General features: G+C 39.0%; 1 protein-coding gene across 1 annotated transcript in view; it reads left to right on the plus strand.

Moving 5' to 3' along the window:
- The window catches only part of ICA1L (islet cell autoantigen 1 like), a 427,480-nt gene that overhangs the window by 381,468 nt on the left and 19,812 nt on the right, over positions 1 to 26,200 (plus strand). Inside the window, exons 4-10 of the mRNA XM_067548883.1 lie at positions 1,788 to 1,860; positions 2,882 to 3,005; positions 16,403 to 16,601; positions 18,835 to 18,960; positions 20,699 to 20,797; positions 21,503 to 21,588; positions 23,477 to 23,526. Of these exons, the coding sequence (XP_067404984.1) occupies positions 1,788 to 1,860; positions 2,882 to 3,005; positions 16,403 to 16,601; positions 18,835 to 18,960; positions 20,699 to 20,797; positions 21,503 to 21,588; positions 23,477 to 23,526 (757 nt within the window). The remainder of the gene's footprint in view (positions 1 to 1,787; positions 1,861 to 2,881; positions 3,006 to 16,402; positions 16,602 to 18,834; positions 18,961 to 20,698; positions 20,798 to 21,502; positions 21,589 to 23,476; positions 23,527 to 26,200) is intronic.

Here is a 26,200-nt window from a genome sequence, read left to right on the forward strand (position 1 = left end):
TCTTTCACTTAAAGTCAACTGGACATAGCAAAACACCCAAATCTTCAGGCCAACCAGGCTTGGCTATTAGCCTCTTCCTTTGCAGGTTAACCCCAGCTGCAATAAACTGTCTCAACCCCAGTTCCTAGGCTTCAACCTTACCACCTAGAGGCTGGCACACTCTCCCTTTACCCAGGTTTTCAGACAGGCTGTAATCCCTGACTGGCTCCTGTCTTCAGCTAGGTTCCTTCCCCACCAAAGGACAGTCTGTCTCCTCTATTTCCCCCACTGCTAGGCTTCCTTCCTCTTAAATCCAACCCTGCTCAGGTGTAGCAGGGTGGGGCTAATTGAACAAGGCTGATTGTCCCAAGGCCTCTTGCCCTTAAAAGGGGCAGGTCACTTTATTACAGAAACATTTTACTCATTGCTGCAGTAGTACCTTCTTGTCATTTAGCTTGAGTATTTGCTACCCTCTTTCCTCACAAGGAAAATATCTAAAATGTCTAAAAAGAAACAAATTTTGCCCTGTCTCTCTAACATCTCATGGGCAACTGGCCGTCAGTTCAAGCTTCTTCTCTAAATCCTCACCACCTATCATGGGTAGCAGCAACAACTTATCACCTCTGTATTCCAATTTCGACATATATTAACAGAAATTGTTTACTGTGGGCATTAGGGCTACTACTTTGAGCAGTGGCACTTGCCTTTGACACACATCCATTCACACTTGCACTCATCCTGCAGATGTCCCTGCTACTGATTTTTTCCATTGTCAGAAGAATTACTAAATATCTGGAGAATGGGTGGTGACTGGAAAGAAAATACATATGATGCTTTAGTGGTCAGTAGTAGTATTAGCTGTAAATGTGTTGGTTTTCAACAACCAGAGGATCTCCATGTAGTCCACAGCATGGAAATAGCCATGGATGGAATCCATATTTTGTTGCCCAAGTACTTATCTGTTTGAGGTGGTACAAAGTACGTGGGGTATCAAGCTCCTCCCACTGCTGTGGTTACATGGTAGCATGAGCAGAGCTAGTGCAGGTATATCTCCTTGAGCTGGAAATTCCACTTCCAGCTTGAAGTGGAGACATACCCTGTGTAAGTAACCTTCATTTCTTGTCTATCCTGATTATATTGGGTAATTTTGTTTGCAGATCAAATTCAGCTCCTCTGTAGCCAGGTGCACCCCCATTTGACTTCAAATAGAAATTGTATCTGCTTATGCTAGAGCTGAATTTTGTTCATAGGCTTTGCACAGATTCTGTCTAGAACAGTGTTTCTCAATTAAATTTGGTCACGGAACCCTTTTGAACTTTATAAATAATTGCGGAACCCCCCAAACTCTTAACAGTATTTTTACATATGGGGCCAAAAAAAATGTCGAAATAAGCAAATTATATACCAGCGTTTCTCAATTAAATTACATTCATACTCGATACCCTCCACTGAAAAATCCGGGACATCTTCCCTTTTTCGGCGGCGCAGAGAACAGCTGCTCTCGGCGGCGCAATGTCACTTTCTCACGGAACCCTAACAGTGTTCCCGCGGAAGCCCAGGGTTTCACGGAACACCAATTGAGAAACACTGGTCTAGAAGAACATTTACCAATGGAAGTCTTCTATATGATGATCTCTATTGAAATAGACAAGGGATTTCAAAAGAACTTCTCTAGCTTTTTAATTTCTTTTACTGGTAAACTTGCTCAATCCTAGGCTATAGAATGTTGTATACCAAGCAGACATTTTCTTATTTATATTCACATTACTGTTTCCATAAACTAATGTACTAACCCCTTCTTTTCCAAGGTTTTTCACTCCATTCAGGCAACTTGTACAGATCTTCTAAAGACTATTGTGAAATACCAGCAGAAACTCAATGGTATGCAATGACAAATATATTTTAATTTGGTATAATAATCATCATTCCTTTTTTTAATATTGTGAATTTAATTCCATTGTTAAAACCAGATAACTGTCTAACCCAAAACAATTCATTGGCATATTTTAAACTTTTTAATTTCTGGAGAATTTAACTATGTTAGCGTAAACCCTCAGTGCCAAGATTTGGGATTTCTTGATAGAATTCATTAATGCTACCTACATTTGTACTAATGGCAGAAAACTCCATTATATAGCTAATGTAACTAGTCCTCCCAGCCCTAATTCCTGAAGCTGTCATTGAACTGAAGGAAGCACATTACAACTGTTAGAAAACATGACCAGTGGTTTATATAAAACTTAATTTGATGTGATCTATTGTCTTTCCAGTTTCCCTAAATTTTCAGAAAAGCTCCTCCCTGTTTATGGTAGTAAATTATTTTAAATAAAATTGGAGTTTTTCCAACTTAAACTGTGGTGTAGTAATATCTCTATAAAGTTCTACAGATTGTACATGTATAAGTAACAAAGGATAGTACAAGTAAGTGTTAGACCTTTAGCATACAAGGATCACTGCTTAAGATACATCCTTTATGAACCAGAGTTTAATTAAAAGCATTTTTAAATTTAGTAATAAACTACCATAAATAAGATACTAATGACTAAAGTTTCACACTCCTAAGTCTCTTGTGTAGCATGCTTCTATATTCTTTATCTGTGTCTCCTACCAAAGACATAGCCTCAAATGCACAACTATTGCACATGAAAAATATATTTGAGAACTCTGACTTGGACATTTGTGTTTTATTTTAAAATATATTCCTTCTTTCCCTCCTCTCTCCCCAATACATACCATATCCAACTGTAAATGCTGTCAAAACCTAAAGGTCTTTTTATGCATCTTATGACTTTGAAAAATAATGTGCTTGTTTTCTCACCCTCTGGGTACGACTTTTAATATGATTAAATATCTTGAAAGTGTTAATTTATTTATTTACATTGTGCAATTATTTCCTTTATAGTTATGTCTGAGGAAGAAAATGAGCTAGGGCTCGTTTTAAAGGTTCAAGGAGAGCTGGATGCTACTAAAGCTGGCAAAATGATGGAAGTTACTGGAAAGATCCTCTGTTCTTCTGCTCACCAAAGGTTTTCAATTTTTTTATGTAATCTTCCTTCAGGTTACATTTGGTGCTATCATGTACAAGTTATGTTCATGAAATAATGCACCTATATGGTGCTTTAATATTTTGAGGTTAAATACTTGGAAAGTAAATACATTTTGATGTAAAACGAACAGATCATAATGAAAGAAATATATACAGAAAATACAAATAATCAAGAAGTATAAACAGTAAGATAAGTGTAATTTAAATTACAAGTACAAATATAGAATTGAACTGAGCTTACAAATAAAACATACTGCTGCAGTGAATGGGACAAATTCTGCAAGTCAACACTATGGTGTAAATTAAATGTCGTGACTACATTGATCAAAAAAAGTTATAAGTGGGTGCAAATGATAAAGTAGTATAGCTTGCACTAATATATCAAACAAGTGTAACACTGGAAAGGGGCAGCAGGGAACAGAGCAGCATCTCCCCTATGCCACTACATCATCCTGTTAGCTGTATTTCTGCTATATTCCCTTGTTGTGCCTTTGGTCTGTAAATTCCTCATTTTAATCCCTCTTGAGAGCTTCTGTATATTCTGCCATTCTCATTCATGTCAGGTAGTACCTTACTATGTAAGCAGTCCCATTGAAATTAATGGGCCTATTGTGAGTAAGGGTGGCAGAATCAGGCCTGATGACTTCTCTTACAAATTAGACTACCATATCATTTACACCAGTTTTCCGATTAACATACATCATTTACATCATAGAAGTTAGCTAGCATTTATTTACACCATGACTGCATTTGACTGCACTTGACCCAATATATTCAAGATCACAAAGAAAAAACCAATCTGATTTATAGAAAGAAGTAATATTTCTCTTAAATATTGATTTTTTCACTAACTCTGCCTTGAAAATGGTACTTTGGTTATTGAAAAGAGGTTCTTTAATAAGGCCATTCGTAATGGGTTTCACTGCTGTTTGAAGTAAAGATAGGAGTGTCACAGAGCATTTTAATTAGCATTTTAATTAAATAGAGCATGACACACCGATACATCAAAAGCTATTTTCAATTTGAAAGGATTCTGCAGAATCTGTATATGGACATGTGACCTAGAGTCAGGAGACATGGATTCCAATCCCAGGTCTGCCAATGATCCACTGAGTAATCTTGGGGAAATTACTTAATGTATATGCATCAGTTTTCTCCATGTGTAAAATGGAGATGATGATAGTTACCCTCCTCTAAAATGCACTGAAAAGTTAAATATCAGTTCTAAATTTTAACCTATGTTTAAAGAAAAAAGATTGCAAAGTAAAGTATACCAAAAGTTAGGAAATCCAAAAGTTAAGGTTACCCAGACAACCTTAACTGTGCCACTTTTGTCTTTGCATCATAATACATTCTTTAGTTAGTTAATGATCACATATTGTTATTTCCACTATAAATATGATTAATTTAGAGCACGATTGGATGAAGCACAGTGAATGAAAGAGCTTTTCAATATGTATTTGTAATTATGCTTCATTTACTATATAAAGGCTACCCTATCCACCAAAATCCCAGATATGCTCTCAGTCTTTATCTAGATTAGGATTTAAGATACAATTTCAGCACACATTAGCTAACATATGCTAACACATTTTAGCAGTCTAGTGTAGACGAGGCAAACTGCCTTCATCACATGATCAACCGCTCAAATTGAAACCTCTGGATTAACTTGACCAGTTTAGCACATATTAAAGGCAGTGTGCCTTATCTATAGTAGATTTAAAGTGTGTTACATATGCCAACTAACACAGGCTAACATCACACCTTCAGTTCTCATCTAGACAATGCCTCAGTTACACAAGTGTGAAATGAATGGTATGCAAATAATTTGGCCCCCAGGATCTGTCTCATTGACTACCTAAGACAGCCTCTTTCACTATTCACCACCCATCAATTCACATCAAATGAAGCAGGGGATCTGTCGAAATAAATATAGCTGACAAAGAAAGTGAGTTTCACCTCTTCAAAAACAAAACAAAAAAAACTACTTGAGGTTTTTGGGGAAAATTCAGCTCAAATTGAGACAAACCAAAACCTCAATTTCTTGTGGAAGTTGTATTCTGGAATATTTTGCATCTGAAATGAAATATGCTTCTGGGGCTGTCAAAGATTGTGGTGCCTGAAAGCTCTGGCAGCCATTGCTTCATGACTGTCCCCATCCCAGGAAAGCTGTCAAGAATCTGGGTGCCTGGAAATTTGGCCTGGGAGCTTTCAGGCTCTTGAGGTGCCTCGGCAGCCACTGAGCAGGTTGATGATGAGTTTGAGAGCCCGGAAAGCCCTGGTTAATTTCCTTTGAGAGATTAGTTGATCCTGGAAGGCCCTGGCCAGTTTCCTTTGAAACCTGCAGAACATTTTGCTTTTCACAAATTGGCATTTTCCAACAAACAAATATTCTATTGGAAAATTTCCAACCAGATCTAGAAATAATAGCATGTGATTGTGTGAGACTATCATAAGTCATATGAATGTGGAGCAAAGTTAGTTAATTTTTTGAGTACTTCACCTTTCAGCCTTAAGTCCTGATACTGCAGACACTTGTGCAGGTGCTTAACTTTATGCACAGGAGTACTCACGTTGAACTTTGCATGCAGAAGATTAATCAAGATCATGGTCTTTCTCCATTTCTTTTAATATAGTTCCTTTCTTGAAATTTCCTAGGGTTTTTTAAAAATGAAATGATAATTCATTTTCAAAATTGTAGAACTATTTGCCAGAAAGTGTTATGAGGCAAGGCTGCAGCCCTTCAAATACTGTATGGAATAAGACATGAATCCTCATTAAGCTTGCCTCAATGATTACACACTTGTGCATTGGAAGAGACAATTTTCCTCAAATTTTTAGTATGTTAATTTAAAATTTTACTCTGTCCTTTTGTGCAAACATGTGTAGTGCTAATAGAATGTTGGGATATCATTAATAAGCACCTCCTACTCTAATTTTAAAATTAGAGCACCTTTATGATAGATTTTTAAACCTGTAGAGTATGCCAAATTTTTTTTATTGGACCACCAAAAAAATCCAATTAGGGATTACCTCTGTACCAGATTTTAAGTTTTTAATTGCCTCCTGCTAAAGTGAGACTGAAATATGTGTATGTGTATATTACACAAAAAAGGCTGTGTAAAAAAACCATTATCAAGGTTGCAAAGTCAACCAGTAAAAAATTAAGAAATGCCAGAATTAAGATTGCCTTCTTGCATGTAGGCATTATGATATGTTCTTTAAGTACAGGGTAACATCTCTTTTTTCTACTGGACCCCTGCTTCATCTAGTACGGAAAATAGATAGTGCTCACTTAATGAGTAGCTATTCAATATTTTATTTTATCTTCATTGTTCAATGTGTGGCCTTAGGCTTTATTTACTCCACACTATTCAAACCTTGCTCTGAAGACAGAATTATTTTTCCTCATGGGCTTCTCTATGGCACTCATTACTGAGTGCTTCACAAATATCAATTAATTTGTTTTCACAAGTCCCCTGTGTGATGAATGGGTATTGCACTCATTTTACAGGTGGGGAACTGAGGCACAGAGAGATTAAAGTCAAAAGTAGCCACTAATTTTAGGTGGCCAATCTGTGACACCTGGGACCTGCTGTTTCAGAGTACATAGCATTATACAGTATTTTCTGTGATCGAAGCATATTTCCCATTGACTTCAATTGCAGCTGTGAATGCTTAGCACTTGTGCATTTCAAACCCAGCAACACACAGGCTATGGCTACACTGATGGCGGCAAAGTCACCACCATCAGATCGATTTCCCTGGATCGACTGAGCGGTCAGTGAAGACCCGCTCAGTCGATCCAGAAATCAATGTACTAAGACCACCTTCGCAAGTGGCGTAGTGCTGTGTCGATGGGAACACGGTTCCCGTTGGCGCAATGCAGTGAAGAAGGCGCGCAGAAAAGAAGCAGAGAAGTCGACGGGAGTTACGCAATTTTTTTGCGTAGCTTGCATAACTCCCATCGACTGCCACTGAATCTCGGAGGTAAGTATAGACAGGGTCTCAACTGGTGACCACCTATAAAAAACTGGTTTTACTGACTCACCTAACATCACATACAAACACTGTGGCAGAGGCTGGAATAGAATCCAGTTCTGCAAGGCAGCATCAGCTGCCTTAACCATGAAACCATTCTTCTCTTCCTGCAATCTCCTGCCTCATTTACTATACATTTTCAAACTCCTATAACAAATGAAGCAGGGATCATACAGACAACAGCCTCCTTCACTACACAACCCTGATTCATCACTGGAGCAAGTCCATCCTGTGCAATGAATCAAGCAGTCCTGTGGAAAAAATAGTATGTGATCATGTAATTAAAGACTGTATCATAATACATATGCACAAGGGGGCCCAGAGTAACTTGTGTTTAATTTCTTAGGTTTTTAAAAAAGTGAACTGAAAAAATAGAAATTCCATCATATAGCATCGTTGTGGCATCCACATGGGTCATTTGCAGAGTTGGAAAATTTAAATTCTCCACACAGACCTCTGCCAGTTGAGCTAATAGAGTAACTTATAGTTAAAGGAGGTTGTCATCCTCTATATGAACCAGGACTAGAGAGGGTTGGGACACTTTGCCAGTGGGTTTCACAAATATTTACTGACAGTACAGGAATGGTGAGATTCACAAATTGTGTGTTCCTTTCCAGGCTTTTCAGGGGAGTGTTCTCTAGTGGGCAATAACAACAAGAGTCCTGTAGCACCTTAAAGACTAACAAATTTCTATGGGCATAAGCTTTCATGGGCTGCAACCCAACTTCGTCAGATGGGTTGCAGCCCACAAAAGCTTATGCCCACAGAAATTTGTTAGTCTTTAAGGTGCTACAAGACTCCTGTTGTTTTTGCTGTATACAGACTAACACGGCTACCCTTTTGGAACTAATGGGCAATGACTCTTCTGCCCAATTACCCCAAGCTTGAACCCTTCTGCCCAGTCTCTGTCCCAGTCCTGTATCATCCACACCTTTATCTCCTTGTCCTAATCCCATTCTCCTCACCTAGCCATTCCCAATCTCCTGTCTTTAGGCTTCTCATCCCAGTCCCAGACTCCTTACCCTGCCATTCCCAATTTCTCCCCCACACACTCCTGGCTCCTTGTCCCCAGTCTTGTCACTGCATTCAAATCAGACAGATCCCCCCTCTGGATTCGTTGAGACCACAGGAGTAACAGGCTCCCTGATCTCAGTCCAGTGTCTGGTCCCAGTCTAGCGCACAGCACCCTAGAGCAGCAATTGCTGGAGCATGCCCCGTGCAGACAGAATCTTTGGTGAACCAGTAATTCTTCTTCACGTGATCGCCCTGTGGGTGCTCCACTTTAGGTGATTGTGCACCTCTGAGCTCGTAATCTAAGATTGTAATAGCAATGCCCCAGTTGGGTCTCTCATGCACAGTACCCATCTCATGCCACTTCAGGTGGTTAGCTGGTGCTGTGCGACCAGCCCCCACCCCTCAGTTTCTTTCTAACCACCTTTGGCTCAAGTCAGAGCTCTAGCAGTGCCTCTTTGCCTAATCTAGTTAGTGTAGATTCAGTATTTAGACTTAGTAGATAATTACTTCATTTATCCCCACTAATTTTTATTTAAAAAACAAACACAAAAATTTGTTTCCTCAATGATAGAATCTAAGTTTCCATTGAAACAGTTAGAATAGACCCTTATTTCCCCTCAGAGGAGGGAGAAAAACAATCACCTCAGGGGCATGCCCAGCTGCCCAGGATTCAGATGCTGCCTCACTTGCAGACTCTTGATACCACTCCTGACCATTTGGAGATCACCTGACTCCCTTCTGCCTAGTCTGGCAAACCATCACAACAGACAAATGAGTATTAGAGATAATTGAGAATGGATACTCCATCCCTTTTACTTCCACCCTTCCCACAAGCCATCCCTCTTCAGGGACCCCCCTAACAAGCAGCTACTGAGCCAAGAAATAAACCACATTTGGGAGTAGTAGAGCTAGTACCAACAAAATACAGAGGGAAGGGCTTCTACTCACATTATTTCCTCACACAGAAGAAAACAGGAGGGTGGAGACCCATTCTTGATCTCCGAAGACTCAACAAGTTTGTGAAAACTCAATACTTCAAAATGGTCACACTAGCCACCATCATTCCAGCACTAGAAAGCGGGGACTGCTTCTCAGTCTTCAACCTACAGGACGCATATTTTCATGTAACAATTCATCTGTCACATTGCATATTCCTTACTCTGGGCCTGGACCACTTCCAATACAAGGTCCTACCGTTTGGCCTATCCACTGCCCCTTGAGTATTCTCGAAAGTCCTAGCTGTAGTTGCTGCCCACCTATGCAAAAATGTAATAATAATATTCCCATACTTAGATGAATGCTTACTAAAAGCATCAATTTGACAGGGAACATTAGACACAACCAAAGAAACAGTAGCACTTTTTGCATGATTAGGCCTCCAAATAAATATACAAAAATCAATGCTAACACCAGTACAAGAACTGGAATTCATAGGTGCCTCTCCTCAACTCACCTGAGACAACAGAATCCTTACCACAACATCAATTCCTAACCTTGAATAACCTCATCTCCACAACAACAAAAAGTCCACAGATAACAGCCAGGCCTTGTCTTCAACTACTAGGCCACATGACTGCGACAACCTTCGTTGTCAAACATACAAGGCTCCACATCAGGAATTTACAAGCGGCTGCTCCATTCAACCCACCATCCACAAAGGTACAGCATGAACAAACATTTTACAATGCCAAACAAGGTAAAACGGTCATTATTTTGGTGGACAAAACCAGACAATGTCTGCCTTGGGGTGCCTTTTGTAACAATGACCATCACAACGGACACATTCCTTCTAGGTTGGGGAGCACATCTAAACACACACTTGACTCAAGGCCACTGATCACCAACAGAATCACCACTTCACATAAATCTACTAGAATTACGAGTGGTTCCCAACGCTTCCTCCCACTTCCTTCTTATAATCAAGAACAAAACCATACAAATCCTCACAGACAATGTAGCATGCATATTCTACATAAATAGACAAGAGGTGCACGTTCACACTCCCTGTGTACGGAAGCCGTACGGCTATGGAATTGGTGCATCGCACACAACATCCATATCACGACATCATACTTACCTGGAAGTCAAAACATCACAGCAGATGCACTGAGAAGGAACTTTTCTCTAGATCACGAGTGGGTATTGGACACACAAATACTGCACAACATATTCAAACAATGAGGTTTCCAAACACAGACTTATTTGTGACTGCATATAATGCCAGATGTCCCCAATTTTGCTCCAGAGCTGGACTGGATTGCCATTCCTTGGGTGATGCCTGCCTAATCAAATGGAATGCTCCCATCTTATACGCCTTCCCTCCCATCCCCTTCCTAGTGTGAGTGCTTCACAAAATCAGACTAGAACAGGCCCAAGTAATCCTGATTGCTCCCACGTGGCCTCAATAAACGTGGTCCCCTTACCTTCTCAAAATGTCCATGTGTCGACCACATGCCCACCCTTCCTCTTCTCCCTTGTCTCCTTTCCCTAGACACAGGTCAAGTTCTGCACCTGAACCTAGAAACAATCATCTCAAGGCGTGGCTGCTCCATGGCTATGAGGACACAAAATAACCTGCTCAGAGGAAGTGCAGAATGTCTTATTAAACAGTCGTAAATCAACTACCCAACAAACACATCAGTACAAATGGAAACGATTTCATAAATGGTGCCAAAACAAACAGGTCACATCAGTTTCTGCACCCTTATCTCTGATAGTAGAATACTTACTTAAGCTTAAGAAATCAGGCCCCTCCATGAGTTCTATCTGGGTACAACTTTCCACTATTGATACATTTCACCACAACATGGACAACCTATCAGTTTTCACACTCCCAATCACCAAAAGATTTCTTAAAGGTCTCAACAGCACTTACCCAGAGATAAGAAATCCCACCCTATCATAGACCTCAACCTCTTCAGTGTATCACGGCACCTCCGTTCGAATCTTTGGCGACTTGCTCTCTTCTCCACATTTCAATAAAGTATCCTTTCTCATTGCAATCACTTCAGCCAGATGCGTTGAGAATTGGCTGACCCACCCTACACACTCATCCTCAAAGATAAAGTTACTGTATGACTACATCCCAAATTTCTACCTAAGACTGCCTCCTCATTTCACCATAACCAACACATCCATTTACTAACATTCTAACCGAAACCACATGAAAACAAACATTAATCGATACTTCATACCTGAGATGTCTGCAGGACACTGGCCTTCTATATAGACAGAACAAAATAATTCTGCAAATATAGAAAATTAATCATATGAATCGCTGATTGCTCAAAAGGAGACACCGTATCCAAACAGACTTTCCAAATGGATGTCCGACGGCATCAAGTTGTGCTATCATCAACACAATCTACAACCTACTGAAGGGGTTCATCTATATCCCACCAGGGCAGTAGCAATCTCAATAGCATTTTTCAACAACATCCCCATTGAGGATATTTGCAAAGCTGCAAATTGGGCTTCAGTCCATACATTTGCACAACACTACGCACTAGAACAACATGCAAGTTCTGGTGCACTATTAAAACTCACTATATTATCATCTGCCACGACTTCAACTCCAAAGTCCCATCCGTCCACTGGAGGGCACTAATCTGAAGTGGAGCCACCCACAGGGACATCACTCAAAGAAGAAGAGAGGGTTAACTCATGTTATGCAGTAACTGAGGTGCTTCGAGCTGTGTGTCCATGTGGGTGCTCCACCACCTCCCTCCTTCCCTCTGCTTCGGAGTTTTTGCAACTGATAACTTTGCACTAGAGAAGGAACAGAGTGGGGGGTGGTCACACAGTTCCAGATAACCGTCTGAAGCAGTGCGAGATGGGGACCATGCATATGCAACCCAACTGGGGCACTGGTACTACAAATCTCCAAATACAAGTGCAGAGATGCATGATCACCTAAAGTGGAATACCCATAGGGACACACATCTCGAAGAACCTCAGTTACTGCACAAGGTTACTGAGCATGTGCAAACAGATTTTTCAAAGGCACTTTTGAGGGGTTTTTTTACTTTGTTAAATTTGGACAGATTTTCTTTAGGATAGCAAAAGGGCAGCATCCCTGACACAAAGGCCACCCTTCCCCCGACCACATTTCAAATTCTAGCTCCAAAGCATGGAGGCGGCAGAGCTTTTCAAAGAAAAGGTGGAAACTTGGTGGAACTATGATAATCAATGAGATATGGTAATAGCAGGTTACAAAATATATAGGAATGACAGAGTAGGTTGTGCTGGTGGGGGCGTGGCTCTATATGTGAGAGAAAGCATAAACTCAAATATAGTAAAAATCTTAAAGGAACCAAACTATTTCTATGGATAGAATTTCCATGCTTGAATAATAGGAGTATAGCCGTAGGAATATACTACCAACCACCTGACAAGGTTAGTGATGGTGACTGTGAAATGCTCAGGGAGATTACAGAGGCTACAAAAACAGAAAACCCAGTAATAATGACGGATTTCAAATATTCCCATATTCACTTGGAACATATCACTTCAGGATGGGATGCAGAGATAAAATTTCTAGACACCATTAATGACTGCTTCTTGGAGCAGGTAGTCCTAGAACCCACAAGGGGAGAGCCAATTCTTGATTTAGTCCTAAGTGGCATATAGGATCTGGTCCAAGAGGTTAACATAGCAGAACCTCTTAGCAATAGTGACCATAATGTAATTAAATTTAACATCCTTGCAGGGGGGAGAAATACCAAAGAAACCCACCACAGTAGCATTTCACTTCAAAAAGGGTATGTCCACAAAAATGAGGAGATGAGTTAAATGGAAATTAAAAGGAACAGTCATGAGTGAAATGCCTCCAAGCTGCCTGGAAACTTTACCAGCACCATAAAAGGGTTCAAACTATGTATGTACCCCTACTAAAAAAACAGTAAGGGGGAAAAGAATGCCACAATGGATATACAACGGAGTAAAAGAGGCAGTTAGAGACAAAAAGATATTCTTTAAAAATTGGAAGTCAAATTTTATAGAGGAAAATAGCAAGGAACAAACTCTGGCAAGTCAAGTGTAAAAGTATAATTAGGCGGATAAAAAAAGAATTTTAAGAGCAACTAGCAAAAAAAAAAAAAAAAAAAAGTAACAGCAAAAAATTTGTTTATGTACATCAGAAGCGGAAAACTTGCCAAACAGTCAATAGGGTCACAGTCCAACTGAGGTGCTAAAGGAGCACTCAAGAAACACAAGGCCATTTCAGAGAAACTAAATGAATTCTTTGCATCAGTCTTCACTGCAGAGGATGTGAGGGAGATTCCCACACTGGAGCCATTCTTTTAAGGTGACAAATCTGAGGAACTGTCCCATATTGAGGTGTCAATAGAGGAGGTTTTGATAAATTAAACAATAAAAAGTCACCAGGACCAGATGGTATTCACTCAAAAGTGCTGAAGGAACTCAGATATGAAATTTCAGAACAACTAACTGTGATATGTAACCTCTCACTTAAATCAGTTTCACTACCAGATGACTGATGGATAGCTTATGTGACTCCAATTTTTTAAAAAGGCTCCCGAGGCGATCCTGGCAACTACAGGCCAGTAAGCCTGACTTCAGTACCAGGCAAATTGGTTGAAACAATAGTAAGGAACTGAATTATCAGACACATAAATGAACATGATATGTTGGGGGTAGAGTAAACATGGCTTTTGTAAAAAGAAACCATGCCTCACTAATCTATTAGAATTCTTTGAGGGTGTCAGCAAACATGTGGACAAGGGTGATTCAGTGGATAAAATGTACTTAATCTTTCAGAAAGCACTTGACATGTTCCCTCACCAAAGGCTCTGAAGCAAAGCAGACAGTCATGAGTAAGAAGGAAGGTCCTCTCATGGATCAGTAACTGGTTAAAAGACAGGAAACAAAAGGGTAGGAATAAATGGTCAGTTTTCAGAATGGAAAGAGATAAATACAGGGGTCCCCTAAGGATCTATACTGGGACCAGTGCAGGTCAACATATTCATAAATGATCTGGAAAAAGGGATAAACAATGAGGTGTCAAAGTGTACAGACAATACTAATTTACTCAAGAGGGTTAAGTCCAAAGGAGATAGTGAAAAGTTACAGAAGGGTCTCACGAAACTGGGTCAATGGGCAAGAAACCGGCAGATGAATTTCAATGTTGATAAAAGCAAAGTAATGCACATTGGAAAACAATCCCAACTATACATAAAAATGATGGGATCTAAATTAGCTGTTACCACTCAAGAAAGAGATCTTGGCGTCATAATGGATAGTTCTCTGAAACATCCAATCAATGTGCAGCAGCAGCCAAAAAAGCTAACAGAATGTTGCGAATCATTAGGAAAGGGATAGATAATAAGACAGAAAATGTAATGGCACTGCATGAATTCATTGTACTCCACACGTTGAATACTGCATACAGTTCTGGTTGTCCCGTATCAAAAAAGATATATATTAGAATTGGAAAAGGTACAGAGAAGAGTGATAAAAATAATTAGGGGTATGGAACAGCTTCTATATGAGGAGAGATTAAAAAGACTGGTGAAAGTTCAGTTTATAGAGATAGCTGAGGCAGGATATGTTAGGAGGTCTACAAAATCATGAATGATATGGAGAAAGGAAGTGTTGTTTACCTCTTTACATAACATGCAAACTGGGGATCACTCAGTGAAATTAGTGGTGAGCAGGTTTAAAACAAACATAAGGAAGTACTTCTTAACACAACACACAGTCAACCTGTAGAATTTGTTGCCGGAGATGTTGTGAAGGCCAAAAGTATAACTGAGTTAAAAAAGAATGAGATAAGTTAATGGAGGCTAGGTCCATCAGTGGCTATTAGCCAAGATGGTCAGGAACACAGCTCCACGCTCTGGATGTCCCTAAAACTCTGATTGCTAGAAATGGTGACTGGATGACAAGGGATGGCTCACTCAAATTGCCTTGTTCTGTTCACTCTTTTTAAAGCATGTTGTACTGGCTGCTGTTGAAAGACAGGATACTGGATTAGATGGACCATAAGTTTGATTCAGCATGGCCATTCTTATGCAGGTCACCAGAATTTTTTTTAATATGGGCAAAACAACTTATTTTTCCCTTGCTTCATACTCAGAAATGGCTGAACTGTTTTGGCTGAAACTTTCCTCAAAAATTCATCTTGAGGCAGACACTTGGCATGGGAAATTTGAATGGTTAAAGTGTGACATTTTTAAGCAACTGAATATGGTGTCTTATAATGAGAAGCATGGGGCAGCCTTGATAATAGGTGGGTGTGTCACACATGTTTTATGCCAAAGGTGTATTTTTTCCCCATACTCTTCTCTCAAAAAATGGTTCAACTGTTTTGCTCAAACTTTCCAAAAAAAGTCCACCCACAGGCAGAGACCAAATCTAACAAGTTTCAGCCTGACTGCTGAAAGTTTGGCAAAGTTATAAACAGCTGAAAAGGGGCCTTTAGAACAGAGTTGCTTAGCCAGTGTTTAACCTTAATGGTTGTTATGCAGTCAAGTTATAAATGGCCACTTTCAGCCAGCTGAAGGTTGAAGAGGTTTTTAATGCTACTGCTGCTAGTGTGTAGAAACATGCACCCATGCTATGAGGACCAGAAATTTCACCTGCTTGTCTGATATGTGATGCCAAAAAGCACAACACTCATTACTATTGTATAATACTTTAATTCTATTTGTGCTCTGAAACCTGGGAATTCCAAATGAATATTATATGAATGCATCCTTTCTAGTCCTGGCAGCTTGCTACATTTCTTTTAATTTAATTATGACCATTCTCTTTTCTGAATGTAGGCGTTTGTAGCAACTGGCCACTTCGGGGTATGTCTACACTGTAGCCACAGGTGTTGAATGGCACTTCATGTAGAAGTATTCATGCTAGCTTATTCTATCTAACTCACTAAAAATAGAACTGATGATGCAGCAGCATGGGCTTCAGCACAGGCTGCACATGGGGGTATGTTCAGTCTCAAGGGAATCAGGCAGACTTGTACAGTTAGTCCATGGCTAGCATGGGTACATCTATAGGAGCTGCAAATTATATTTGTGGCTGCAGTGTGGATTTACCCAAGGACTTATCCTGCAAAGCAGCAAGCTCCATTCACTTGCGAGGGCATCTAGCATCAGGTAGTCAGCACCTTTCAGAGTCAGGCCCTTTGAGGAGTTTCCTATATCAGAGAAAGCATTCATCACAACATATACACAAAAATTGTAGATTGTATCCTACTGGAATTTACTAATCTGTTTGTTTCCTCCCAGCTCTCCACCCAACCTAATTTGTGTTTGCGTTTGGCTTATAACCCATTCTGTTTATTCCTTCTTTTACCTTCAGGGTAGCTCTTTGTACCCCCTTGTCTCGCCTTGGGCAGGAACTGGAAACATTCAGTCACAGGGCTGTGTCTGATACTTTGTTAACAATCAATCATATGGAACAGGCCCGCATAGAATACAGAGGGGCCTTGCTGTGGATGAAGGATGTGTCCCAAGAACTGGATCCTGACACCTGCAAGCAAATGGAGAAGTTTAGAAAAGTATTTATTTCCTATTTGTTGCCAACAATGTGTGCAGTTGAAAGTAGTTTAGTTACAAATGTAGACAAGGACAGACCACATTCAGTACCATTTCAGCTGTACTTGTTGCTGATACCTGTTGTCAGCAATAGGTGATTTTTGTGGAGACACACATACATACTGAGGTGGGACAGTTCTTGAGAGGAGAGAGAAAGGGTTTAAGGAGGGAAAGTAGTAGAGAGTAGTAGATAAGTCAGATTTAGTCAGTTATTTAATCCACTGTCTCTAGATGAAGACAGTATACTCAGGGCAGAATTAAGGCATAGGTACTACAGGCCCATGCCAAGGGCCCTTGCTTTTGGAGTAAATCAATTCCATAGAAATCTGAGATTTAATTTAAAAAACTCACTCCTCTTCCAAGCTATGAAGAAAAGCTTGAAAAGGTGAACTATGTGTAACTGATGCAGTGACATCTGCCTGAGTCTACACAGAGCTTGAAACAATAGTTCTGAGAGTTGTGAACTCCCCATGTATCTCAATGGGGTGGTAACGCCATGAACCATTGTTCTTATTTGCTCTGCCAACATCATGCCAGCAGAAGACTTTATATGTGACAAGAAGGGAAGTGTGCAGCAAGCCTGTCCTATCCATGCAAGCAGATACAACCCAGCTGCTGGGAACCCTCAGTACTGACACCTTTGCCTCTCATGTTGGGGTGGGAGAAGGGAACCCAGGAGGAGGGATGCCCTGCTGCTGCTCCTTGGAAACTGAAGAAGGCCCACATGCTGCTAATCCAGTTTCTCTGGGAGAGAAGGGTCCTTCTATCAGTGCCATTACAGATGTGGGGCAGGGAAATGGCACAAGGACAGAGCTATGAGGGCCTCCCAGGGCATGGTGTGCCCAGGGCTCTCCTGATGCTGTAGTTTCTAAAGACTTGCCTAAGGTGGAGATATTTTTGTAAATTTTCCCAATGGTGCTACCATTGTTTTGCTGACAGTAGGTTCAACTGATATGGTGTGTTTGGCCACCACAGCCTTGTCTATACTATGATGTACCTGTAGGATTTCTTAAGTTTTCTTAGTACAGACATGTCTTGAGTATTTGCATGACAGTAAGTCATTATGTGGTCACACAACACAAGGCAATGTGACTTACTAATTATAAAATACGGGATAATTGAAAAATCGTACTTATTATAATTGTCAGTAATGTAAATAACATTTTGTATTGCTGCACAGAACAAATTACTGTATGATCTTCACTATAATACAGAGGTTCCATTTTGGTTAAGAACCCTCCTCCCATAAGGGTAACAGAAGACAGATCACCTTCCTTTATCAGCAAAGCAGCTTGCCTCATCATCACCACCAGTTCCTGTTGGTGGTGGTGGTACCACTGCAGCTGCATAAGATACTGGAGCTGATGTTGCTTATCTTGTTGTTTCTGCTGTTGCTCCACTTACCACTTTATCAGATTCTTCTGCTTCACGTTGTGAGTGTACACGTATTTTCCCTCTGGCTTTAAAATCCCTGACACTACATGTAAGCCGTTGAGGTAAGTCAGAAAAGATAAAACTGAAAAAAAATAAAAATTTGATTATTGAAGCAGAAGAATGTGCTTATCAACAAAAATCAGAACAAGTTATCATAACCAAAAAAATATACATAACAAAGATTTCCCAACTCGGGTGTAGCACCTTGCCTTCCTCATTCTAGCTTCCCTGCAACTATTCTTCTGGCACTTTCCCTGACCAAAGGGAAGAGTGAAGGGAAGTCAGACTCCTTAATTACCATAAACCAGGTATTGCCCCTGTATGCTGTCACAAAACCAGATTGTAGTGTATTCCTGCAAGTGGCCAATTAAAAGTGCTGTGGAAACTGTAATTCTGAATTTCCTGAGTGTTTATCTGCATATTATGTCAGCCTTAACATTATTTTCTTGCATATAAACATGATATTTTTACCTTTTCGCAGTGAAGAGACCATAAATAGCAGCTAGTTTCTTGTTTTTTTTGACATTTGATTATAAACTCTTTGGGGCAGGGACAATTGCTACATTATGTATGCAATATTTATAAAAATGGGGCCTAAAGATTATTCCTATAGACTTTATAGATTCTCCAGGAAGAGACTATCACATAGACCCTGCACTACATACTAGGACAGTGAAACATTTTCAGGAGTTCTTTTGTGCGGAACAGACACAGATCTATGATCTCCTTTGCTATTGTATATTTCCACGTTCATGGTTCTAGGTGCAGACGCAAGTGAAAAATACCAAAGCCCAGTTTGATAAGTTGAAAATGGATGTATGTCAGAAGGTGGATCTACTTGGAGCTAGTCGCTGCAATTTGTTGTCGCATTCCCTTGCTGTCTATCAGGTATCCACTTTAACTTTGCAGAATGCCTTATACTGGACACTAGAAGGGAAACTAACTTTTCCTTTGATATATTGTGGGAGAATGAAGAGCACAAAAGTAAACAAGATCTTATAAGCAGCAATGCATTGGTGGTAGCATCTTTTCTTCTGATATTTACAGGAAATAGTTGATGGCCAATACCTCCACTGTGAAGGAAGCATTTGAATACACAAACTGATTAATTTATAAATACTGTGATTACATTTTGAAATACAGAGTAGACTCATACAGACAATGTGTTAGCATCTTCCTTTGGGATTTATTGGAAGAATGTCTTTGTGTAAGAGGCTTTGTACCTCAGTTTATAGAGAGTAAATGCATGCAGTTACATTGACATGAAGATGAAACAATGCTGGGATGGACCAGGCCCAATAAGTCTGTGATTCATCCCAACCTACCAATGTCCATTTTCTTCACCTCAGGGCCTTTTTTTTTTTTTTTTAAAGAAACATCTGGAGAAAACACCTTAGTGAGCAGGAAATAAGAGAAAAGGGAATGAAAACTAGAAATGTATTGAAGAAAGGCAGTTAGGTGGGAACAGATATATGCTATATAAAGATGGGAGTCTTAGTTCTAATTAACAGTACATTTTTTGAAGGCAGATATTGCCATTGATGTTGCATAGCCATTTTCTCACTTTGTCCCTAAAGTTACTGTAACACAAATAGTCTCCACACATTCAGCTATCAAAACAGAGCCACTAACCAAAAAGCATGTTGGCTTCCATGAAAAGCCCATCTTAGTAGAAGTAAATTCCCTTTTTCTGTTGCTCAGCTGTGTTTATTTTCTGCCACCTGCAGTGCTGCTGACAGTCTCAGAACTCCCAAGCCTGTTCTCCATCCTGCCTGCCTACCTGAAGTGCATCCAAAGGGCTTTGCTCATCATTTGTTATGTAAGCAGCTTTTAAAGCCTTCTGGATGGAATATGTTGGCCCATGGACAAGAAAATCAGCACAAGCAATAAGAACGAACCTAATCCCTGAAATGAACTGAACCCAAATAATTTTTTTCCTGATTTGGATAAATCCTCTCCAATCCAATACTAATCCTTTTCACTGCTACACTCTCCCTAACTCCACAGACTGAAAAATCAGTGAGTCTGGAGTCCTTCATATGTGCTGCTCACTGCAAATTTGTTGGCACTATATCGTTTCACAAGTAAGTGTCCTTCTGGGAGGAACCCTCAGAATGGAGATTCTTGCACATTTTTGGGCTTCTTATTAAGAGGAAAATGTCCATATTTTTGTATGTTTTCATCCTTGTTGAAATTTAAAAATTGCAGAAAGCGTTTTGCAAAATCTTTCCAAAAGATAGATTGGAAAGGAGGATTACTCTCTGCCGAAGCTTTCTGTCAACAGAAGTTTATATGCTCCTTTGCCCTAGTGAACTTTTCTATTTTCTCTCTGTCCTGTCCTCTGCATAGCCATATATGAAAGAAAAGACTGTAGTTGCAGTAGCAATTCTTCCCTCTGTGGAACATACAAAGTCCTATGGACAGATGGCTGGGAGGATAGAGTTACACAATTCCATCTTGAAATATCCCTAACACATCCTTCTTACTGAAATGAGACATACGGGATTGGGAAGAACTCCCAATTTGTTTAGAAATTGCTTATGTCAAAGGAGACAGGGAAGTAATGATATAAATAGCTGTCAGAGGTAAGTCTGTGTAATATCTCCTGTGACTTTGTCCTTCTCAGATAACCCTTCTGCACTTCTGCAAGAAGACAGCAGGACTGATGTCCAGAATCCATGAGGAGTTCATAGGTGTGCACCCATATCACTCTGTTGCACCTGTGGTGAGTTTTCATGTTATTTCTGTAAGATACATGATTCTTGAAATGAAAGAACTATTTTTCTGGAGAAGCAAATTTCAAATTCACATAATCATTGTAATTTATTTGTATAGAATAAAACTACTGACAAGTCTGGGACAAATTAGTCCATTCCACATGCTCATTGTACGAGTTTGTCAAATGGATAAATAAGTTTATCTGCTTCTTATTTAAAAAGCAAAACAAAAAAACCCTTTGGTCACACTTTATATTAAGGTTCCATTTATTTTTTTTTAAAAGGGTTAATAAATAAGTGATATTTTAATAAATGGTTAATCAATTGTTAGAGTATTATAGAACCCAACAGATTGCTTATTTGTGATCCATGATTTACAACTCCTTCTAATGATGTGCTCATAACCATCTTCTATAACACATGCTACTCATGTCTGTAACATGCTTATAATATCTATTAATCTTCATATAAATCATTTATAAATGGAATCTTTATATAAAGTATGACCAAAACTTTAATGCATCATTGTAATTGCAGTCACAGTATTATAAAATGTAACCAGAATTTCTTAATTACAAAAAAAGGTTGTTACAAGCAGGTAATTGAGAGAGGTTACTGCTGTATAGATTACAGTGTTGAAATCATTAGACTGGAGAGGTGAAATTATAGATGTCATCTGTTCCCTCTTTTAAAATAAATTTTCCACTTCTCAGCAGCTACAGGAGCCTTCCCTAAACAATCCCACTGAAGAACTTAAAGAGAAGATAGAGAAAGACACCAACCGTGCAAATCTTGATAAGTAAGCAGGAAGAAAAATTATGTGAGATTGCAGAGAATTAAAAAACACACATTGAACATATTTGTGTGTGTGTGTTAGGGAGAGGGTCTCTGCTTCCTAGGATTCTTAAATAATATTATATAAGTGTCTTTTCACACATGCATTTTAAAACTAGAGCTGTCAAACAATTAAAAAATTAATCATAATTAATTGTGAAATTAAAAAAAATAGTCACCATTAATCAAAGTTTTAATCTCACTGTTAAACAATAATAGAATGCCAATTTTAATTTATTATAAATATTTTGGATGTTTTCTACATTTTCAAATATATTGATTTCAATTATGACACAGAATCCAAAATGTACAGTGCTTATTTTATATTATTTTTTTATTAAAAATATTTGCACTGTAAAAAAGATAAACAAAAGAAATAGTATTTTTCAATTCACCTCACAGAAGTACTGTAGTGCAGTCTCTATCATGAAAGTGCAACTTATAAATGTAGTTTTGGGGGTTTTGGTTTTCTTTACATAACTGCACTCAAAACCAAAAAAAATGTAAAACTTTAGAGACTACAAGTTGAAGCATGAAGGGACATACAAGCGTTTAGCATATTAGGCACATAATACCTTGCAATGCCAGCTACAACAGTGCCATGAGAACGCCTATTCTCACTTTCAGGTGACATTGTAAATAAGAAGTGGGCAGCATTATCTCCTGTAAATGTAAATAAACTTGTTTGTCTTAGTGATTGGCTGAACAAGAAGTAGGACTGAGTGAACTTGTATGAGGTTCACTGAAAAATACTATTTCTTTTGTTTATCTTTTTTACAGTGCAAATATTTGTAATACAAATAATAATATAAAGGGAGCACTGTACATCTTGTTGTTGTACAGTTGTTATTCTGTGTTGTAATTGAAATCAATATATTTGAAAATGTAGAAAACATCCAAAATATTTATAATACAGTTAAATTGGTATTCTATTATTGTTTAACAGTGCGATTAAATTTGCAATTAATTGCGACTTTTTAAATCTAATTTATTTGTTTTGCATTAATTGCATGTTTTATCTGAGATTAATTGACAGCCCTATTTAAAATCCTTTTTACTCTTTTTCCACTTTGGCATTTTCTTGATTTTATTTATTTATTTATTTGTTTTTTCCTCTACCAAAAAAAAAATCTTCATCTTGTTAGATTAAAATAATTGTTTGTAGTCAGTGTTTCTAGTCATATTAGACCTTCTTTGATTGATAATTTGTTTATTGATTTATATATGTTAAACAAAAAATGTTACATAAAGTTTGCAAAAAGTTACACGATTGTTTATAAGAAATGTGTCAATCTGTGATGTGTTTTACAACCTATTGCCATCTTAAAAAAGCGAAACAGATATAGTACATAGATATTAGCACATGAGTTACTCTCTGTATATCTGTCAATACCATTTTCTCACTTTATTATTTGTCTGGATCAGTTTCCATTAACTTAAGTTCACCAAGCACAGAGAAGTTAATTTAAAAAGTAAAAATACAAAATGAACACAGGTCAGGATGGTCTGAAAATGACTGCCTGATGTTAGGCTTCTAAATCAATAGTTGGCCCCAAAATAAATGGGCTAGTTTACCGAAGTGTTGATGATATATTGGGAATTTAGAGGGCAATTAAGATCTGGCTTTAGCCCTGAAAATTTTGAGATTAAGGGGCTAAATTTTCCTCTCACTTATATCAGTGTAAAACCAGAATTACCCTACTGAAATTCTTGGAGTTACTTAAATGTAAAACCAACATTAGCGAGAGGAAAAGTAGGCTTTAATTCTCTATTTAGCATTGAGCTACTAACATTTCAACACATTTTGCATCAGAGTGCTCAATCTGACCAACTCTCCTTGGTTTTTCAATCAGGTTAGTTTTGTTGGATGAGGAAACTCATATCAGTTTGGAAAATGAAGCAGGTAAGGTATTGAATATATATAGATTTTGGGTTTCAGGTAATTTCATTGGGTGACAAGTAACAAAGTCACTCCAAACTCATGTTTATAAAACCATTAACTTGCCACACATCGTTGTGTATTTTATAGTCCTGATTTCACATGCTATATATTTAAACTCACACACATGCAAACTATATTAAAAGAACATTAACACTGAAATTAGGAAATGCCAGAATTAAAGTTGCCTGTACAACCTTAATTCAGCATCTTTGTGCATATACGTTATGATACTATTGTTTCCACAAGACCCAAGTCTCCTTCAGTACATAGGATGGATTGTGCTCTGGGAATGAGTTCCCTATGTTTATAGCAAGCTCAAAACCCAGACATTCCGTCATGTGCGATCATAGCAACACCCATAGGATTTGAACTTTTTGATCCACAGAACGTACCTTTGCTGCTTAAGCTGACTGATAGCAGTAGTAGATTGCCATCCTCTATGTGAACCAATCACTAGAGGGGGAATGAGACACAAACTTAAACAAGGTGTTTCACGGGTATTTGCTAACAGCAGAGGAAAGTTGAGATTTCAGAATCTTTGGGTCTATTCCTCAACCATTTCAGGTTTGAATGGGAGTATGTCTAGTGGTCACAGATCCTTCTACCTATTCCTCCCAAGCCTGACCCCTTCTGCCCCATCACCTTCACCCTGAGCTTGTCTCACTGCTGTCTCTTCTCTGGCTCTTCATTTCAATTTCAGTCTCTTTGCCTAGTCAACCCATCTTCACCCTACCCCAGGCTCAGACTCCCAGGCTCCTGGCTCAGCCAGTCCCAGTCTCCCCAACTCCTTATTCCATTTTAAGGTCCCACGCCCCCTGCCCTCTTTCCCTGCCTCCTGATGGCTCCCAGTCTCCTTGTCCATCTTTCCTAGTCTTTCCTTTCCTTCCATCCATACTGGCTCTCAGTCGCCTTACCTATTCAATCCCATCTTCCCCATCAGTTTCCTGTCCCAGTCTCCCCACTTAGGCTGCTAAGTCTCTTGTCCTCTCTGCATTCAACACAGGCAGCTTCCTCCTCCACATTGCCTGATGAGCACAGAGAGTCCAGAAAAGACAATCACCCTGCTCTAAGTCCCTATGCCCAATGCCACAATAGCAATTTCAGGGAAAGTCCTGCTCATTCCTTGTAGTGATGGACTGGAAGATGCTCAGTGCAAATGAAATCTTCTGAGCATTTATCTGCCAAACTCTAATAAGTTTCTACTAATCATATGCAAATATTTTTCAAAGGCCGCATTTGTATATTCTTTCATGCAAACAGCTAAAGGCACATCTTTGATCCCAGGGTAAGCACTGGCCCATTTTCAAGCCCTCATTTGAAAGCATGTGGGCACTAAAAGCTTCTGAACAAAACAACTTTTAAAAAAAATTAACATAGGCAAAACAATGTATTTTTCCCTAATCATTCTTGGAAAGTGCTGAACTATTTTTGCTGAAACTTTCCCAAAACACTCTGCCTGAGGCAGGCATATCCAACATGTTAAAGTTTGGCAAAGTTATAAGCAACTGAAAACAGTCATATAATGTTGAGCCACCTGCAACTGCCCCCCATAATTGTTTTTTTGTTTTTGTTTTTTTACATAAATGTAAGGTGCATCTTAAAGAGGGGCACGCTCTCTATTCCAAAGGGTGAAATCCAGCTTAGTCAGTGTGGGGGAGAATAGAGAAGCAACACCAAGCCCCTTATATTTCGTAGGTCTCTGAGTAGAACTGCTGGCAGTGGACAGAGAGGATACACAGGGAAGACTCTGCGCCCTCTGGATGAGGGTCAGTGCTGGCCTCAAGCAGGCCTTGCAAAAGTGGTGGTGGTTGGGCTGGAGGAGGGACTATTGTATCTGTGACAATGCAGATCTAGTGACCAGAAACTGCTGTGGAGGAATAATGATACTTATTGCCAATAAATTCTTTATGCCACTTTGCCTCATCGTGATTATATTTACCATCTTTTAAAATAAATTTTTAGAAAGTATGCAGTTTTAAAATGTTTGTTGATGCTCTTCCATATGCTTCTGCTTGGTTGCCTTAATTATCATGTACAGAGATTGCAGGGTAGGAGAAGAGTTAGTAATATTACATTTTTAAATCCTTTAAAGTTAGCTAAAATAGCTTTTCTATAAGTCAGGATATTACAAATTAAAGGTCTAATATCATGCCCTGCTATGGTTATGGATGGATGTTGTATATCACTAACCACCTGCCCAGTGGTATAACTCATGTAGTTCTAGCTATGGAAGCTCATAATTTCAGACCTTAAAACTCATGTATCCAACACTGACTATTGCCAATCTTGGACCAGTGTAATTTTAAGTCTCTATGTCTGATCCTTTTCTTACACTGCAGTAAATCAGGAGCAACTCCTTAAAGATAGCGGAGATATAGTGGAGTAGAACTAGTAAAGAGAAGAATATGGCTCTCTCTTTTTGCCTGATTGACATTTGGGGTGAAGACTGAAAAAACACTTCTGTTTCCATTCTTATTTTAACAGTGGCTGATGAAAAGATGCTCAGAGGATTGGAATGTTAGTAGTAGTCCCACTGGAGATGGATTAGAAGGAAATTATGGAAGCCAAAAGCGCTAAACAGATAGAATAAACTGTAACCATGGAATAAAAACTATGATTGTAGATACATGGTTTT

The sequence above is a fragment of the Emydura macquarii genome, unplaced genomic scaffold, assembly GCF_026122565.2.
Source record: "Emydura macquarii macquarii isolate MOO-44397 ecotype Brisbane River unplaced genomic scaffold, CSIRO-AGI_Emac_v2 contig_1253, whole genome shotgun sequence".
NCBI classification, from domain to species: domain Eukaryota; kingdom Metazoa; phylum Chordata; order Testudines; family Chelidae; genus Emydura; species Emydura macquarii.